This window comes from Chenopodium quinoa, unplaced genomic scaffold (assembly GCF_001683475.1).
Source record: "Chenopodium quinoa cultivar QQ74 unplaced genomic scaffold, ASM168347v1, whole genome shotgun sequence".
Taxonomy (NCBI): domain Eukaryota; kingdom Viridiplantae; phylum Streptophyta; class Magnoliopsida; order Caryophyllales; family Amaranthaceae; genus Chenopodium; species Chenopodium quinoa.
In genome coordinates this window covers 3,568,197-3,588,202 of record NW_018743389.1, presented here as the reverse complement: position 1 = coordinate 3,588,202, position 20,006 = coordinate 3,568,197, and the positions used below count along the sequence as shown (strand labels likewise).

General features: G+C 34.2%; 3 protein-coding genes across 3 annotated transcripts; all 3 read right to left on the bottom strand.

Annotated features, from left to right (window-relative positions):
• Positions 1-1,035: 1,035 nt before the first annotated feature.
• LOC110738440 (ACT domain-containing protein ACR10-like) lies at positions 1,036-4,818 on the bottom strand. Its single transcript, XM_021918850.1, has 6 exons — positions 4,425-4,818; positions 3,785-4,006; positions 2,882-2,987; positions 2,313-2,646; positions 1,735-2,019; positions 1,036-1,603 (listed from the first exon to the last, which is right to left on the bottom strand). The coding sequence occupies exons 1-6, from the start codon at positions 4,576-4,578 to the stop codon at positions 1,466-1,468; spliced, it is 1,239 nt and encodes a 412-aa protein (XP_021774542.1). The 5' UTR covers positions 4,579-4,818; the 3' UTR covers positions 1,036-1,465.
• A 5,783-nt stretch (positions 4,819-10,601) lies between these two features.
• LOC110738501 (F-box/kelch-repeat protein At3g06240-like) lies at positions 10,602-11,551 on the bottom strand. Its single transcript, XM_021918911.1, has 2 exons — positions 11,310-11,551; positions 10,602-11,256 (listed from the first exon to the last, which is right to left on the bottom strand). The coding sequence occupies exons 1-2, from the start codon at positions 11,549-11,551 to the stop codon at positions 10,602-10,604; spliced, it is 897 nt and encodes a 298-aa protein (XP_021774603.1).
• A 991-nt stretch (positions 11,552-12,542) lies between these two features.
• LOC110738439 (dual specificity phosphatase Cdc25-like) lies at positions 12,543-16,898 on the bottom strand. Its single transcript, XM_021918849.1, has 3 exons — positions 16,724-16,898; positions 16,490-16,628; positions 12,543-12,985 (listed from the first exon to the last, which is right to left on the bottom strand). The coding sequence occupies exons 1-3, from the start codon at positions 16,804-16,806 to the stop codon at positions 12,815-12,817; spliced, it is 393 nt and encodes a 130-aa protein (XP_021774541.1). The 5' UTR covers positions 16,807-16,898; the 3' UTR covers positions 12,543-12,814.
• Positions 16,899-20,006: the final 3,108 nt, after the last annotated feature.

Genomic DNA, 20,006 nt, shown 5'->3' with positions numbered 1-20,006 from the left:
AAGCAATACAATTGTACTATCACACTAAATTTGACTTACTAAAATAGGATCTAATCCTAAAGATTCCTTGGAATCATTTCCTCTTTCCACGTGAGTGGTGGGTGTGTGCTCGTGTGTAAAATATGTATGGGTGTCCGTGCATCACGTGCGTTAAGTCTATGTTACTGACAAAAGCAACATTTAATAAGCCTCTTCTCCTTCCATGATTTTAGTAACTTCTGATTGATAAGTGGAACCAAATTTGGAGTCTAATAACCTTGTTTCATTGTATAATCTTTCTCTTTCCTGATTTACAAGTCATGAGATTCATGAGAGTAATGAGTCCCAATGTTTATGACACATCTGTGGTCACAATTTTTGGTGGAGATAGAAACGTTGTTAAATCGTAAATTAGATCGTAGGACACTATTATCCAAATATAGTTAATGATGTAGGTCTTGTGTAGAATTGTAACCTTAGTAAAATCGATACAAAACCATTCAAAATCGCTTATAATATGTTATGGGTCACTTATAATCAATTTTCTTTTTTTTTATGATGATAAAAGCAGCCTAGTAGTAGTGGCTTCTAGTTTATGTAATAGCAGCTCTCTAATTTGTTAGATGTCTCCATTGCTTATAATAAGCTATTGGAATGGGCATGGGGACATCTAACAAGTTAGAAAGCTTCAATTATGTTGATGATGATGATTATGATTAATTATGTTGCTTTTGTAGATTTTTATATATTTATCGAACTATAAACACGTAGAATAATTGTAAAACCATTTAGACTTTGTACATTGTTATACTTCGTACTATTTGACACATGTCTAAAGTTTGTATAGATTGAAAGTCTAGTGTATATTCATATTGTATCCTTTTTATTACTATTCCTCTCAATTTTGTAATACCTTCACAGTTCACACTGTTCCTAAGTAACCCCAATTGTAACAACTTTTGGTGGTAGTGATGTAAGGCATTGATGATTTAGTGATGTAAAAACCCTGCATATGTATTAGGTACACGAAAACAACTAAGAATTTGAAGACAAACATGTAAAAATATCATTTTTCCCATATATTGCATGCACAACAAAACAATATACAAGCAAAAGCATAGTCAGCAGGATGCATGCCTTTGGTCAAGAACCTTTCTACCTCTCCCCTCCAATAAAGAGAAGAAAAAGAAATATACTATCTTGAACAATGGCACTACATCTTCCACCCTCTCCTACCTTCAAATATTCAAGTACTTTTCTGAGGCTAATCGACTAATCCTAATCGTCTCTGCTCTCTATCTCTATCTCCTTCACAGATTCATCCCATCAGTAGCTCTCTTCTTCTCTGCTACTTAACCTTACATGAACTATACATCAAGTCAGAACTCAGTAGGTAATGGTAACGCTTTACATGTAAAATACAGTTGTTTAGTGTATATGTACAGACTCTGAGGCATGCCTTTAGGGAAAAAAATGATGATACTCATCATTCCCAGCCCATTAATGTGTTCCATACCCTCTCTTCAGTTTTATTCCTAGAAACTGACAAGCAGCCCCCTTCCTGGAGCAAGAACCGGTAAACTTCACATTCACGATGCTCAATGACATGCCTCACGATCTCAGCCTGGAAAATTGCAAGTAAATGCTTTTGTCAGTGATCTGAATATGGTATATGAAGAAAACAGAAGTGTTGAGAACCTTTTGCTATAAACTTAAGATGTATGAACAAGAAATTAATATGATCAAAGTGATTACCGAGAAGATGCATAAATTCAGCATTTTCAGAGCAAGGGTGACATCATAGAAGACTCCAGGCCTCCCCCTTCCAGATATCTCCACTGGATTTGCAACCAGTAATTCTGTATCAGGGCCACGGCTGACAACAGAAACTCTAAGTGGTCGAGCTAGTTCTATTAACAGACGAGAGCGCAAAGCGTTTTGCTTGCTAGGGTCAACTATCTTCTTTCCATCAGCTTGCATGATGAATAAATCAATCTCGCAATTCTTTTTCTGCTTCATGGTGCCTCGCCCATAAGAGATCTATTAACCAAAATAATAAATTATACTGTTATGCACTAGCAGTCTAGCTCCAATCCAATTTTATATATACTCCCTGCAGTCCATGATCTATATCTATTGTTTAAAAGAAATAACAGACATTAAATCTTTTATTTAGATTTAAAGGATATAGCAGCAATATTGCGTAGAAATTTCAAACAAAATTGTAGTATGTTAATATCTCTATATAACATTTAATATGAAATGAGAAAAGTTAGCCAAGTTGTCACAACTCACAATATGTAGTCACAAGGAGTAAGAAGCATTTGTTTTACCTGGATGTTATAATCCTTGAATGTACGCATCAGGTCATAAAGAAGACCTCTATAATCTTGGCAAGCAATTTGGACAAGAGTATGAGAAGGACTAAGAGTATTATCTATTGTGACGGATGCACAGTTGGAAAGACCAGTTCCATTACAGTATTTATTGGGTATCTCAGAGTTAAAAGTGTCGTCCATGATTGCAGAAGGAAGAAGCGGAGATGCTTGTGAGCAGGCAGTAACTTCTAAGCTGACCTTTTCTATGTCACACATCACATCATCTCCAAGAGTCTCTCTTAAATGCTCTTTGGTATCCTCTTGTCTCTTTTTTGTATGCAGTAGTTCCCTGTAGATTTATTTACAAAAAGTTTGCTTTGATTACTTAAGAGCTCCAAATAACAGATAAACAAGATAGTCACTAGCTTTTAAAAATATTTTATAAAATGTTATAGAACAATGGTAGTTATTGATTTATAGATCAGTAAAAACAACAGCAGATAAACGGGATAGCTTATGAACTGTAAGATTTTTTAGGTAGAGTACACACTAAAAATTACATAATAAAGTGAAGTCCTCCGAACCTGGCGTCTGTAATAAAAAAGAGGTCCAACACTTTCCCATCTGGAGTTGTGGATACCTTTACTCTCTGTATATTGAGCTCGAGCTCACACAAAACCTCAGTGACATCTTCCATGCAACAAATCAAATATAAAAGTCAGAGAATAGCATCACTTATGACAAAGAACAATAAATCCATTTACCATCAGAATAGTGAGAACACCATTGAACTAACACTAATTAGTAGAAAAACATTATATTGTAGGTGCAAATTTACACAAAATATAATTATAATCTTTTTCATGATATTAACCAACAAGTTCCCTTCCCTACAAGTATCTCTATATCAGAGCCACAGGGGCATTACCGCATTACAAATAACATATGGGGGAGTGGGGATTTGAACCTGCCACCTATCGTACACAGCGTCACAACCCTTCAGCCTTTGCCACTAGGCCATGACCTCGTTAGCCTACGACATCTAGAATCCATATTGATTAGTCACTGTGCCTTATGGAAAAGCTCATATTTCTTGTCAATTACTTGGATTTTAATGCAACAAACTCAAGGAGTAAGGGTGGAAACCAAGAATCAAACTGAAACTGAAATACTTGATCAGCTGGATAACTGATCCCCAAATTGAAAATTAGGACTCCTATTGGATTAGACCAAATAAAATCTCAAAAGGCTGTGATCATCGCTTTTTCGCTCTAAATCTCAGGCATATGTAGATAGTACAAACCAAGGACCCATGACTCTGTCCATGATCCACCTACCAATAACATAATTAAACAAACATATCACAAAATTTACAAGGAATCCGAATAAAATTAAAGCGGGAAAAAATAATATTGATGCAAAGTTATTAGTCCAGCAACATAACCAATAAATTGTGAAATTAGATGAAACAAAAAATAAAGATGTACCATGTAAAAGCCCTCTTCTATCATGGCAGCATAACTTCAATAAGAAAACATCAGGAGGTTTAGGAGGCTGCAACAACTCAGCTCTGTAATAAGAAATCCCAGAAGCTGAAAAACAAGAAGGGCATGCTGCAACCAATCTCTTCTTCACCAAACCCCATTTTGTTGTTGGTTTCCCCATCACCCATAACACTATGTAGCACCATTTCCCATCTGTTGCAAAATCTTCATAAAAAATAAATAAAGATTACTTAGAAACCCAAAACAAAACTTTGATTTGATCTAGCAACAAAAAAAACAACTTATGAACATGTTCTCATAAAAACCCCTAAAAAAATGTTCATTTGCACTAAATTTAATTGGAAATTAGAAATATTCATTTTCTGAATTAGAAATACCCAACATGCAATGTATTTATTTGACATTTCAAAACACTTACAAACTGAAAAAAGTCAATAACTTTTTTTTTTTTAAATAAAAATACAAAATTTCCCCCAAATAAATCAAACTATAAATTACCCATGAAGCAATTTATTAAATATGATCCAAAAAGTACAATATTTAATCAAATTTAGACAATATTAAAGATTATAAAACATTAAAGAAATCCCTTCATTTATATTCATGGGTTTTAAGGACTCACCAACTCTAGTAATACAGAATCCAAAGAAGAGGAGGATGCGGCAAAGATCACAACCTAAACCAAGTTTATCAGGGCAATTAACAGTAATTACAGTTGGGTCTCCTTCTTTCTCTGGTGCCTTAAAAATCACAACATCATCTTGTAATATACCCATAATTATCTCTCCCTACTTGGAAACTATCAAGTATAAAAGCAAAATATGTATATTTCTTAATTAATAGGTTAATACCTAATTAATTGATAAAGATAGAGAAGATAACATAAAAGTTGTCTACTTTGAGAGAAGCCTATTAGCCTAAGAGAGGGGGCTGCAAATGAGGAAACAAACATGTGCTGTAAACTTGTAGGGGGGTTGTGAAAGAGAAAGAAAGAAAGTGGGCTGCTACTTTTTCTTGTAATTTACTTAGTTTAATCTTTGAAGCTTGCTTGATTGTGACACTCTCTATGTTAAGTGTTGTTCCATTTTCAAAATTTGAATATTCAGAAATGATTTGGTCTGAATTTTTTTTATTTCCATTCAATTTGGAAAGTGATGTTATCATGCTAAAATTGCAATGTTGATTGGAAAATGTATAAAATTGGAAGTAAATACTCCTTACGTTCCAAAATAATTGTTATATTAGTAATTTTTGAGCCATGTTCGATTTTTGAAATTAAGATAGTAATTGAAATATAGAATCTTTAGACAAGTGTAAATAGTCAATATTAATAATTAATAAATAATGAAGTTCCTAGGCAAATTAATTATTTGAACAAAAAAATAGGAGAAAAAATTTCCTTTCAAAAAAACTCAGTATATATAGATTTGACTTTTTTCACTATTCATATATCATAGTAACTTTGACCATAATTTCTATATTGGAGTGGTAACATATTAAATTAAGTTTCAAATTTTAATATATTGTTCAACAAACATTAATACTGTATAAAGTTTCATATTATCAAAATTTTTATATTTTTTTTTACTAATATTTAATTATATATATATATATATATGTATATGTATATATATACACATACACATACACACATATATATATATGTGTATTGGCAAAAAAAAAAAAAAAAAAAAAAAAAAAAAAAAAAAAAAAAAAAAAAAAACTTCGTAGTTATTATAACCCGTTAATCTATAAACCTATTAGTCTATTACACTATATTATATACTTCGTATTTGTAAGTGAAGAGGGGACTAGGGGAGGGAGGAGTAAGGGTTCGTTTCAATATTATGGACTATCCAAAACATCCCTCCTCCACTTTATTCTATTTTAGAGAAAATTGAAGTTTACATTTCGATAAACAGGTAATGCTTATCAATGAGTGTTTTGTAAACTCGCGTGGCAAAATGGGGGTACATTTGTAAATTCCATGTCTTTATTTAACGATTTCCTCTTTCCGTGTTATCACTAAAGTTTCACGGAGAATTCAAGAAGGGACGCACGAAGAGCTCACATACATCTCCAATGTAGAAATCAATGGAGGAGAGAAACCTCACAACATAAACGCCTGAATATAACTCTAACTAGTATTCAGCTCGTGCGACGCTTGGGTTGAATTTGTTTGTAATTTTTTTTTTTTTATAGGAGGATTGATCAAGTTGTGTCTGCCTTTTAAAAATAAAAATAGAGGAAAATTTTTTTAACAATGAATATATTTAGAAAAAATATTTCCTTAAAATAATCAACCATAAAAAAAACAAAAATTAAAAAAAAAAAAATTATATCAAATACAAATATCTACTAGTAGAGAAGAATATAAAATATAGAAAATAATTTTTTAAAAACCAATAAGAAAAACAGACACGATAACATTTTTAAAACCATAAACTAATACAAAAAACTATTTTACAATGTAAAATTTAAATATTATCTAAATCCATAAAAAAAGTCTGTTAACCTAATTCAAAATATAACCATAACAATACTACGTATTAAAAAAACTTCTGAAACGAAAAAAAACAAACAAAGTTTTATAAGATTGTATTTTTTTTTATTTTTTTTTTGTATATAGTCCAAGGTTAGAAAACAATAAACCATAAAAAATTATTTTAAGAAAAAACTACATAAAAATTTATTTTAAGAAAATTTATTTTAAGAAAAAACTATATAAAAATTATGATATTAACCTAGATTTTCGAAAAAGCAAAACGAAATTATATAAGAAATTGAGAATTGAAAATTAAAAAAATAGCAAATCTAAACATAGAATATAAATATATATAAAAAGATCTTTAAATTATTAATACTAAGGGTAAAAGCCAAAAGACAACTAGCTTTTTATTTTTGGCGGAAAAGCAGACTTTCTAGCCAATAAAAAAGTCATTTACCAAACACTTTTTTTTGGCTGTTTGACCAAGATGAAAAGTAAAGCCAATCAAAAAGCCAAGCAAAAGTCATTCACCAAACAAGGCCTATATTTTCATATGTAAGGTAGTATAATCATTTTTTTTTTTTTGAGTGATCAAATATATTACATCTATTACATATTATTTACAACGATTAGACATTTTCCACGTACTTTATGTCAAATTCTTGCAAATAATAAAAGAAGGTAATACTTCAAATTTTAGTGAAGGAAAGAAAATGATGTGTGTAAAATAACATAAATGAAGAGAGTGGGAGGGCTCATCCATATTTTGGAGGAGAGTAAATTTGTTTGTTTAGGTGTTGTTATGTCAACTTCCAACTGTAGGTAGTTGGACTATGACCAGTTGACCAATTGGACTCAACGAAGTGTTGTTTGCCCATCAAGTTTTAAGAATTTAACACGGGATTTCCGTTTTCTTTACGCGGTTGGTACGAGGCTTATGAGCAATGTCATTATCGTTCATGGCACGAGATCTAGTATGACATGTTATTTTATGTTATAATTATATTTTACTCATGTCATTTTATACAAAAAATATTTATTTTTTTTAATTAAATATGTGAAATTATCGTGTATGCATGAGACCTAGCCTAGTCTATAATAATTAATACATTTTGACTTTTTTTTACACTATTCATATACTAATATTGACTATAGCTTAGTTGATTAAAATCTTTGGAGTTGGTACCCAAAACCTAGGATTCAAATCCCATTTACATCACTGCTCTCGCAACTCTCTTTACACCATAAAAAATAAGGATGCTAAACTCTCGATGATTCTATGGTGGTCATCTTTAAAATGACTACCATACACTAATTTTTTATTGGTTGATTTTTTTTTTAATTTCAAAATTAATTATAAATCAATAAATCATTTATCTAATTTTAAAAATTTATTTATTAGTTTTGAAATAATTTTTGAGTTATTTTAATAATTAATTTACGAAATTCAATTTTATTATCACTAAAATTAAAAAATAATTCTTTCTTAAAAAAAAATTGAAATATCAAAGTCATAAATTAATTATGAATATATAAAACAAAAAAAAAAGATTAATTTTAAAAATAAGAAGAAAAATATTTTTAATTAATTTTGACATGAAAAATAAATAATTTAGCCAATAAAAAATTAATATACGTACTAATAGTCATTTTAAGTATGACTATCATAGTTTGTTTTTTTTTTTTTTTTTTTTTTTTTTTTTTTTTTTTTTTTTTTTTAACAAGGACTACCATAATATTTTTACTAAATTCTTGTTTATTTAATTTATCTCCACCTTGAAATAATCGTATAATGACAAAGTAATCAAAGCTATCCTGTTTTGACCCCAAAAAAAAAAATAAAAAAAAAAAAAAAAAAGTATGCTGACACATTTTTAGTTGTGTGCATGGCTTGATTGCCTAGATCCATGAGGTTGCACAATGAACAAATCTCTACATTCCAACATGAAACCAATTAACCTAGGCACATAATCACAACTAAAGCAAATATACACTGATAATAGTATTAACACAGTTTTCATGTTCCTGGCAAAGCATAAAGCCCAATACACAATATTAACCCAAGCGAGAACTTGACAAGCATAAAGCCCTAAACACTATTTGTCTCAGGCAAATGTGGTAGCATAAGAGCTCTACGAATTCAATATTACCAATACCAACAAGACTTATAAATCACATGTAGCATAACCTTTAATATTACATATCCATAGCTCTGAAGATTCAAGGTACACGAAATTATAGGCAGCTTAGACAACTTACGGAGTACAGAGTAATTGATAAGTACAAAAGGAAGCGATTAATCCTCAATTCTAAACACTCGAGTTTATTACATTGGCAAAATAATACGAAGTACTCCAAATTCCACCTTTAATGATCAATTCCATTGCCATTGATCCTCTCCATTATTCTGCATCAATCTGACAAACAGGAAATAACATGAAAAAGGTCAGTGCAAGTGAATTTCCCATTTATTACAACTTACAAAGTTCCATTAGACTTTCGAGCATGAATAGAAAACAGTAGCTGAATGCATAATATGATATTGTCAAAACAGCTCCAAGCTTCAAAAAGAAACTTCTCCGGCTAACCACTCGCATATGTGAGTTAAAGGGCGCGTGCATATAGTAAGTAGGCCGGTCATGCGCTGATCTTCTATGAGAATCTATGTTTCCCCATATCAATATTACAGACTCCTAGCCTCCAACAGACCGTCAAGCAAAGACAGAAATGTACAGAGTGAAGATTCGTACAATGAATACTATTATACACATATATCTTACTGCATTATAACTGTCTGTAAGATTATTGGATTCAAACATGAGTATTTGAGAGATCAAAGGCGCCAAGGAGGCAAGGAGGATTGCACCAAAGAGGAATATTTCACTCATACCAATATCGATATTAGAATTTCTAGTAACTTCCACACAACTATTAGTCCAAAGCGATAAGATATCCAACCATCCTTAAACCCGTGAAATACCTCATCCAAAGGACCTCCTTTCAAAATATACAAAGTAGCATACTTAAAACTCTTTTGAGCTACCATCGTCTTGTACGATCAAGCATACATGTGAAAGAAGCTGCTAAATTTAAGATCCATTTGATTGAAGGAGTGTAAAAATCACTACCAAGTACCAACACTGTTATCCAATCCACTCCAACCCTCGCCTCCCCCTCCCCCCCACCCCTCCCCACCTATACATAAGAAAATCTGAGACTTGCATATTCCTTGAAGCTCTATTCAACTATGAACAAAGTACTAAGGTTATACGGAGTACATTAGAATAATAAACCTCTCAGCAATAAAAGAGCTAGACATGAGCTACTTTACTTCTCCTAGTCACCAAATTTGGAGCAAGCACAGTCGCCCACCTTAAGACAGTAAATCAGTATAGAGAGTTTCCACTAAACATACGCGAGTAGTGTTACCCAATATATAATATTCCTCATCACCCTTTACACACACAATATCACCCAATAATAATGAGCACAACACAATATGATCGATATCATCACACAATACACACACGAGTATCATTACCTAATTAACACAACTACACAATATTCCTCATCAAAGTTTGGCTCATTTATAAGAACATCATTAAAATAAAAAATAAAAAAAAACGTCACATTCACCCTGATACATGTTTCCAGAGTTGCAACAAAAAATTAAGGCCTTAAAAAATTTGAAGGAAGCCAAAATAAGGTATAATGCCAGACCTGAAGTCTAAACATTGGTCAGAAAAGAAAAGGAAAAGTCTAAATTGTAATCAATAAACATCAGTTAAAGGGTATATCACATGAAATTAAAAGCTTAAAATCTTTTCCTCACAATTTTTTTTTGTAAATTGTAATAAGCAATTTCTTTTTTGTTCCTTACTATGAGTATTGACTTATATGATATGATCATTTAAGACATACTGAGTATTAAAAAATTTCCATGAAAAATCTTACTTTCACCTCTAGAGCAACCAAAAGCTCTAGAATTAAGAATAAAAACATGTTCAATCCAACAACAGTCACCCCATGATTACTCTCATCTTCAGACAAGACGATATGTTAATTATGAACTTTGGCAGCAAGATAATTGTACTTGTAGTAGAAATATCAAGAACACCAGCCAACAAGGAGAGCAAATGCATTAATAAAACTAGCTTTCTAATCAGTTAATTGTCTTACCCATTTCACCCATCATCTTCAGCATCATTGTGATCGAAGATTATTATCTTTAACAGCATCATCTTCAATAGCATTTCCAAATATTGGTTCTCCCTCATTGAAAAGTGCAAAACTTTCCACATAAGAAGCCAACTAGCATCCACTAAGTGGCTCTGTAACCACTCCTAATTCCTCCATTTTATCACCAATTCTCTGAGCAGAAAGCATTATATTATCTGGAACTTTGAAATTCTCGAAAGCATGAAGCCTCTCCATAAAATTGTCTATGGTGGCATCTTGGTTGTCCCAAATCAGCTCATAATTCGTCGTTAACATTAAAATATCCTTGTTTTTTCTGATACTTATTGCCGGCATAATTGGACGCAAGGTCGGATGAGCATATGTAAACATCTTAGTCCATGAATCCGCAACACCATACTCTTTCATCACCCATATTTGACAACAACCTGAATTCACTTGAATTAAAGCAATCATGTCCCAACAAACTCTAGTGATCAATTTCCTAAAACTTGATTTAGACCCTTCCAAAGAAGCTGGTAACTTCACCTCACCAAAACTCTCATCCACCACATCAAAAGTCACAATGGCACTTAAACCACGGTTAAGCCGGTTATACCCCATCCAATGTATAGCGCCTTTGAAGAAACATTGCGTAGATTGTTGCATTTGAAGTAAATGCTTAGGACTCGAGTTCTCAATGTATCTCCATGACCCAGCACTCACAGAGTAAACCTCTACAAGAACAGGTACTTCCTCAAACAAACCAATTCGATGAATGTAAATGACCCTAACGATCTTGTGGCAAGCTCATTAAACCCGAACCATAAACACACATTAAACCTGCCATGAGTCTTGTACATGACATTCGGATCAGGGACATGTATGCATTTCCTTATGGAAGGATTCCACAGATAAATGATATAATTTGTTGCACTAGAGTTGCAAGACAAGCAAATAACACCATTACAAGAACCCACAATTCTATAAAAATAAGAACCATAACATTTCATAGGCAAATTCTTCACCTTAAAATCCTTAACATTTAAAGAATTTGTTATCTGGGTGTAACCAGAAATACTCATTGATCCTTTTGATGTCTTTTCCAAAGGAATCAGTGTGGTACTTAAGAAAAACAAATGGGTTTTGTTAAGATTTGTTGGTGTGAGCAGCTATGAAACATGTTTGCTACTATCAAATTATCAAGAAATTTTATGAATAACAAGGAGAATATTAGGGAATTGCCTGAATTTCCGGTGGAAACTGCTATAGAGAAGGGGCTGAATGAAAGCTATTAATTGGTGGCAGAGAAAGGGTTTAAGTGTGATGTCTTTTCTTTTATATGTGTCGGGTTTAGTTGGGCTGGGTCATTTTCCGTATCAATAGTGTTAAATTATTGGGTTGGATCAAATTGTAGATCGGTTCACTTTGGATTTGGTCGGGTCAGTTTTTAGCCTCTCGACTTTCGGGTTTTATCAATCCTTTCCTAGTAATTCTGGCTTCATTATTTTGCTACCAACATTAATATTTTCCAATGCATTGAAATAATTTATGTTAGTCCAAATTCAGTCCTTACATGTAGGCATGTAGCAATCTCAGACTATATTAATTATTAAGTTAATATCTTAGGCAATCAAATCTATGTTTGCAGCTGATTACTTTAAAGAGACTATATATGGAATTTTACTATGTTTGAATTATCTCACTGGCTTGAGAAAACTGACCATTTTGGAAGATTTTCTGTCTGGTTGGAAAAACGGAATGCGTAATTTCCTCCGAGTAGTATAGCCTAGAGGAGACTTAAGCTTGATGATTCTTGAGAGTAGTAGCTAGTAACTGAAATAAATTAAGTTAGTTCACATAAAATTAAGTCATCAGAAATTTAATTGCATGCTTCCTTCTGCACCTAAGAGGAAGTAATTGTGTATACCAGTATGGGGCATTGGAGGCAAACCGGCAAATTCCAGAACATTAACAGTAAAACCGCTATCTCTACTACCAGTTTAGGCAAGGAGTTAAATATACCTCACACTTATTGCGGAAATAGCATTCAAATAGACAACTTCAAGACAACAATAAAAGAACAATGAAGATATCAAATTTCCAAATTTTCTTTGCGTTGAAATAAATCTCCACATTACATTTATCATTCTTTTTCAAGTCTATCTTGTGTGTTAACTGTTTAATGCTGCAAGCTGAAAGAAGTTTTACAATCAACAATTTAACAGCATTCAAAATTATGTATAAAGTGATTGGTTTACATGTCACAAAATAGTAGGATATAAATGACCCATGAGCTGGATAGATCAGGTTTATGAGCACATTGTCTTCAAGCTTAGAAGTCCACACTACACAATTTCAGCCTTGCAGGGATTATCAGTGCAGCGGCAAACAGGTCTACCTGCAGCTTCCCATCCATTGAAGCCACGTTCTAGAACCATTACATTTTTTATTCCAGCATCTAGAGTTGCTTCAGCAAGATATTCTGACAGCCTCCGTGCACATTTTGGGCCACGAACCTAAAAACCATATAAGATCAATAGATCATTATTCATTAATCAGCCGGTCTGACACCTACGCTTGGAGAATGAAGAATACCAGCAGACAATTTTAAGATGGTAAAATGTCTAGATCATCTTTTGGTATAGTAGATATGGAAACAAAGTCACTAAACACATCAAGCCACTCCCACCATATCTTTTTCATTAAACTTCCTATAGTGGCACACTGGCACATTCAATTCAACATTGATGGTCTATATTACTATTCAAGTAAGTAGTATGCCCTATTTGGTTAACTTCCTTCCATCTCCCCTTCATTATTTTCTATTACATTGCTCCCATTGAGACATCCAAAATAGATAGGAGCAGTACTCTAAATAAATTAAATAAAACAAAATTCAAGCTAACTAAAGAACAGGCTCTCTTCAGCAGTTCAGCTTATTAATTTCATAAATTTATTACTTATTCTTGTCGGAATCAGATTATTTTAGAAAAGACTAGACCACAATTAATTTCCATTTACTTATTACTAAATATCTTCAATTGCGTTTTAACAAAATTATGAAAATTACATATTTGGAAAGTGCACGTTGAGATGATCTTACAAAATCCAATATGACTGAAAAATACAATACATGAAATAAGAAATAAGGTCAATGCCAGCCTACAAACACTGGTAATTATGTAATTACCAACTTATAAGTGCCATGTTCTGCTTTGTATCATAAAGGCAATTCAAGGTTCTTCTTTTATTGTTTGAGAAGGGGAAAGCCAAGTTCTAAAATTTGCCGAATGAAACCCTCCAAGACAGATTATGATTAATAGGTTCATAATAGATATTAAGCGTTTGAGACTCACAATTATATAGTTCGCTTACTATTTTGTATACCATCTCAATCAAGTTAAATTTGTGAGTTTTTGTACACATCATTTTGAACAATCTTTGTGTAAGTTGGCAATCTTGGCTTTTGTAGTTGTATAGACTCACGGAAATAGTTTAAGAACAAAACGACTGGTATAGTTTATGAAAATTTTGGGATAGGGATGTAGAAAAAGAATTTATCAATATTGGTGGAATGAGGGCAGATGGTGCTCAACAGATTTGAAATATGCTTCTCATTTCCTCTTTTTTTTTTCTTCACAGTTGATACTACGTACAATACATTATCTAATTATATTACTTTTGAAAATCAACAACTCAGATAGGTTTATGGTATAAGTTCGATCATCATAGCTAAGAGCTTAGGGGTTTTTGAGCATAAGTAGGTTGTCATTCATCTTATAACATTAAATATTGATGCAATTTGAAGAGGTCCAACTCAAATCTGAACAAAATCAAATTCAAGTGGACAGAGTATGCATGTACACAATGCTTATTCCACCAAGTGACTCAATTGGAACTGGTTGAGCAGAATGTTGTTGTAAACTTATACCTTGACAACTTGTTTAGATACGGGGATTTGCAGGCAAAGAGAGGGGTGCATTTTATCTCGGTTCTTTAAAAATACTTCTTTCGTTCTTTTTTAGTTGACACGTCGTTTTTATCACATTTGCCAGCGCACAAGTTTAACAATTTATATCTCAAATCATCAATAAGTAAAAATTATAAAAAGTGAATATTAATAAATTATGCATTGAGACCATTCAAACACCCCACATGACTATATTTTGTCGTAACTAAAAATCACAAAAGCTAGTCAAAGTATAGTTTGTGAATAGTGTCAAAAGTCAAAATGTGTCAACTAAAAAAGAATGGAGGAAATATATTTCCTTAAAAGATTTCAAAGGAAAATGACAGCCACAAAACTTAATACAGAGTAGCACAGAACAGATTACTCTGCCTTATTAATACTTGTTTTTGCTCACCATTACCCTTCCATGTTAGATCCACCCATTGCCAATATCTTTCTTTCCTTCACTCACTTATCTGAATCCCCAATTGTCATTTTCTCTCTTTTACCTCTACCTGAAACCCTCCTAACTTAAGAATAACACAGAAAAGACAATTCTTACCTTGTTATTACTCACCATTACCCTTCCATGTTAGATCCACCCATTGCCAATATCTCTTCTTCCTTCACTCACTTATCTGAAATCCCAATTGTCCTAGGCTATTTTATCCCTCCTCAATGTGCCACCTGATTACTCTCAGCTTTAATCAAGCTTTGGGCTATTCTGCTGGAAGTTGAAAACAACCCAAATTGACTGCACTGTCATGGAAATTCAAGTATTGCTGACTTTTCCCATCCCTTCCCTATTTCGATCCTATCCAAACAAGAGAAATTTTTTTCTCCTTCCCTCCCTTCCTATCACCTCCCTCTCTCTTCTATCCACTCACCTCTCTTTCCCTCCTAAATCATTAACCAAACAAGTTGTGAGTCAAGGTCTGTAGGCCATTTCTTTAGAGGAAAGGACAAAAAGACTTCTAAAGTAGGAGATAATAGAGCTAAAGTGTGACTATAGGAGTGGCCTAGAGATAATTTTCTGCTACTAGAGTATTCTAGCATTTGGTCTTAGTCAAGGATCTCAAGTTATTCTCAACTAAGCAGTGTGTTAAAACCTTTTTGTTTTCATGTGAATAAGGATCTCGCCTTTCTAGCATTTACTTCCTTTGTAGATACAGCGACATATCACTTCCTTTTTGGCATATAATCAAATCAATGCTAATTGTCATTTCCCTTTATGCAATGTAGCCTTTTTTAAGCAAGATTCTTTCAATTTTTTCCCCACAACTAATAGAATGAGATGTCTAACCCAGTGGACCCAAAGCCCACAGAAAAATACCAAGTGCCAAGAGGAGGTAGGCAAAATTGCAGAAAAATTACACGTTGTAAGATTGTAGCCTAACCAAATGCATGCTAGGTCAAGGTACGCTACCCAAAAATTCAAAGGATAGCAAATTAGCTGCTCCTAATGATCATGAGTAGGAAATTTGGACTTGCAAAACCAATTGATGGGACAAAGATCAAAGGTAGAGCCAAGTCCCAAGATCCATACATGATAATTGAAAAGTATGTCATCGACAAGACAAAAATGGTAACCCTTGGCTAAAATGTACTCAAGTGGCCACCACTTGTATCGATTAATAGAAAACACACCTCAAGCGATAGGTATCCAAGCATAGACCCCTCTTTCTCTCATAAACCATGTACCATCATGAAACCCGCCCACCTTAGTAACCTCAAGCCAAGGGAAACTAATCCCTCTAAAGTGTTTCATAGCTCATAGCATTGTAATTATGCATAATTCGATTTGTTTAACATAACTTATTATGATCGAATAAGACGAGGCAACTCCTACAGCTTACTAAATCATCTAACCGAGATGGCAATAGGGTTTTTCAATTAGTATCACAAACACTACCAATCAAAAAATGCTACAACATCAATAACCCAATTATAATTGCATTCAAAAACAATAATCACCTAATAATAACTAATATATAACGCTATAATAATTCACCAAAAATTCCCACAATTATTAACACAAAACAACTACAAAAGAGGCAGAAATAATAATTACCTGGCTAAGAGCACAGTGAAAGATGAGGGTATCTTTGCCTTGAACTTGTTGAACAAGATTAGGGATTTTATCCAAGAAAGTATCGCTAGCAAAATGAAGGGATCCAGCAATATGACCATCATAAATTCTCTCATCATCCCTGCAATTCAATACACAAAATCAAGAATACTATCAAAGTTGTTCGACATTCGAAAGTGATTCGATGGCAATGGAGGAGAGAGAAAAGGGTGTTACCGAACGTCAACAATGGCGATGTTGGGGCGTTGTTTGAGGGTGAAGAGCTGTGAGCCGGTGATGTAGGAGATTGAGCGCGCCATAGCTACTTTGTGTTATAGTCTCTCCAAAAGCAAAGCTTCCCAAATTCCACTCTGCCCCTTTTTTATGGGCAGTTCCCTTCTTAGTACATGCCTTTGTTCCTTTGGTTTACCTTTCTACTCGGGCGTTTTCCCAAACTAAGCCATTTTTGCTAAATATTAACCAAAATGGTTGCGTGGCTAAAGTATTTACGAAATTAAGCTTCTAGGCTCGGACAGCGTTTATGCCTGGTTTTTTTTTAAAAAAAAATTCTTAAATTTTGAGTTTTTAATAAAGTGAAAAAAAAAAATAATACCTAAAACGCTGTCTGAGGCAGCGTTTATAGTGTTTTTTATCTTTAAATGAAACGCTGCCTCAATCAGCGTTTCTATGGTTGTTATGTTCGTGTTTCGCAGGCTACAGTTCACTTCTCATCCCTCAAACTCTCACTCTCACTCTAACTCTATCTCGCTGCCGCCACCACAGTCAACCACCCGGCTGCCACCACTGCTGCTGCCGCCAGTGGGTGTTGGTTGCTGCTGCCCCTCTCCACTCAATTTCGTGGTAAATCCTAAATTCAAACTAGTGTAATGTTGATAATTGCTGAATTGTTCAAATTGTATCAAATTGTTCAAATTGCTGCTTTGTTCAAACTAGTATAATGTTGATAATTGCTGCCCCTCTTAATTGTTCAAGTTGTATCAAATTGTTGCTAATAATTAATGAAAATGTTGTAAATTGTTGATAATTTTTTATGGTAATGTGGTACATTGTTGATGAAATTGTTCATGAAATTGTTGAAATTGTTATGGTAATGTGGTACATATATGTGAAATAGTTGAAATTATTGATGGTAATATGTGAAATATAATTGTTGATAATTATAGATTATTGGTGAGAAGACGGTTATTTCATTATTGATAATTTATCTACGATTTCATATTAGTTTATTGTTTAAAATATTAGTTTGTTAGTAATCGTTTTGCATTGCAACCTAAAATAAGAGTTTAAAAATGGAGTTAATGCTTAGTTTGTGGGCAACTTTTTTTACCTCGCTCTAGATTTCAATTATCCTAATATGTGTTTTGGTTATGTAGAATATGATTGGACAAAATGTAGTGTTGTTATGCCGGTGGGGAGGTGAAATTTTTTGTGATGGATCAAATGTTGAGTATAGTGGAGGAAATATGGAACCAGTAACACTTGAACCGAACATGACAGTTAATGATTTGATGAACGAGGTTCATAGTAGTATTAGTTCAAACCCAATGAATGTTGAACTGAACATTAAAATGAGGTTTGATACTGGTCATGGGGTTCAAGTGTTACCTGTCTCTACGAACAGACATTTGAAAGCTTTGAGGAGCATTGTTGCAATGAAGGGTGTTCTCAATGAGATATATGTAGAAACGGTGCCTATATATACCCAACAAAGTACTCGGGCAGAACAGCAAGCTACATATGTCTCTGATTACAACACCGCGTCCTTCCAAGTGCCCTCAAACCACATTCCATCGAATGAATATGGGATGGGATCTTTCAGTCAAATGCTGCAGGACAACCAATTTCACCTGCCGTTAAGTTCTCTTATAGCTTCACCTGTACATGCGAAGGGATATGTGACAATGTTTGGCTAACCCGGTCCGTCGTCATCAAACACCGTGGCATCTTCACCGATGCAATTGCATAGATATTCGCCTATGCAAGATGATGTTCAAGCATCACCGTCTCGAGAAGAGCCAAATCATTTTGATGATATTGTGAATAATGAGTTGTCGGTGTATGATGTGTATGCGGAAACAAATGATGAGGACGATATTGGAGAGGATGATGATGAACCTACACAGATGGAAGTTGGCGAGCCCTTGGTTAGAACTCCCATACCTTGGTTAGGTAAGGTACCCGAGAACTATGAAGTTGATCAGTATTGGGCCGAATCGGGTAGCCACACATCGTTTGTTCCCGAGGGAGAATTTGAGAAGGGAATGTATTTTGAAAGTAAGAAAATGCTTCAAGAAATGGTGAAGATGTACTCTATACAGAGGAATCAATTCTACACCACAGTGACCTCGAATGATAGTGTCCTTCATCTGCGATGCAAGAAGAAATGTGGTTGGATGCTACGGGGTACCAAATCAAGTGAGCACTCGCGTGGTTTTACCATAGTCACGTACAATGGCCCGCACCGGGAAACATGTGTCACTGAAGTATTATCTACTGATCACCCACACTTGGATTCGTCCATAATAGCAGAGTATGTGAAGTCCTTCGTGCGGAAAGATCCGTCCTTGAAAGTTGAATTCATACAGGAAATAATCTCCAAGCACTTTCATTTCGATGTCCCGTATCGGAGAGCGTGGTATGCGAAGGAGAAAGCTATAGCTGAAATATTTGGGGATTGGGAGAGTTCTTACGGCAGACTTCCACACTTCATGCAAGCACTCCTACGGTCAAACCCGGGAACATGTGTCGTATGGAAACACAAAGCTTTGGTGGACAGTGTGTACTACAGCAACATGGAAGTGTTTGAACGAGTGTTTTGGGCCTTCGGTCCTTGTATCGACGGCTTTAAACATTGTATGCCTGTTATCTGTATCGATGGGACGCACTTGTACGGGAAGTATAAAGGAACACTGTTGGTTGCTACAAGTGTTGATGCAAGCTTCCAAGTATTTCCTCTAGCATTTGCGGTGGTTGAAGGGGTAGTGCCTGTTTGGCGATGTTGTATCGCCACCTGTGTAGAGCCTCACAGAGTGGTGCACTCGAGATCGGTGGACCTCTGATCGTGCTTCAGGTAACCAACCTAATTTTTCACAAGCTATTTAGGCAATGACCACCGTCATACTTAACATAGTTTTGTATTTTGCTATTGCAATTATGGGCTTCGGAGCACATCCACGTAGGAAGACCAGGTAGGCCTGATGTACATCGTCGGGGGCAGCAAGACCAGGATGACCGGTATGAGTCGTACATCACTCCACCGCTCCTTACAGCTGATGAGGCATACGGTTGCAGGTTTGTAACATTTTTCATTCTTTTTTGCCCCCATACGGTTTCATTTTGCTAACAAACAATACAACTTTGTTGCCATAGGTGGGTGGTCCCCAGACTCACACAGGCGCATGCGGCGACGGGTCTTCCGTACTACCGAGACGCCCTTAATCGACTCACTGAGCATCAGGTGGAAACTTTTAAGATATTTGTAAACAATTATGTATCGTGT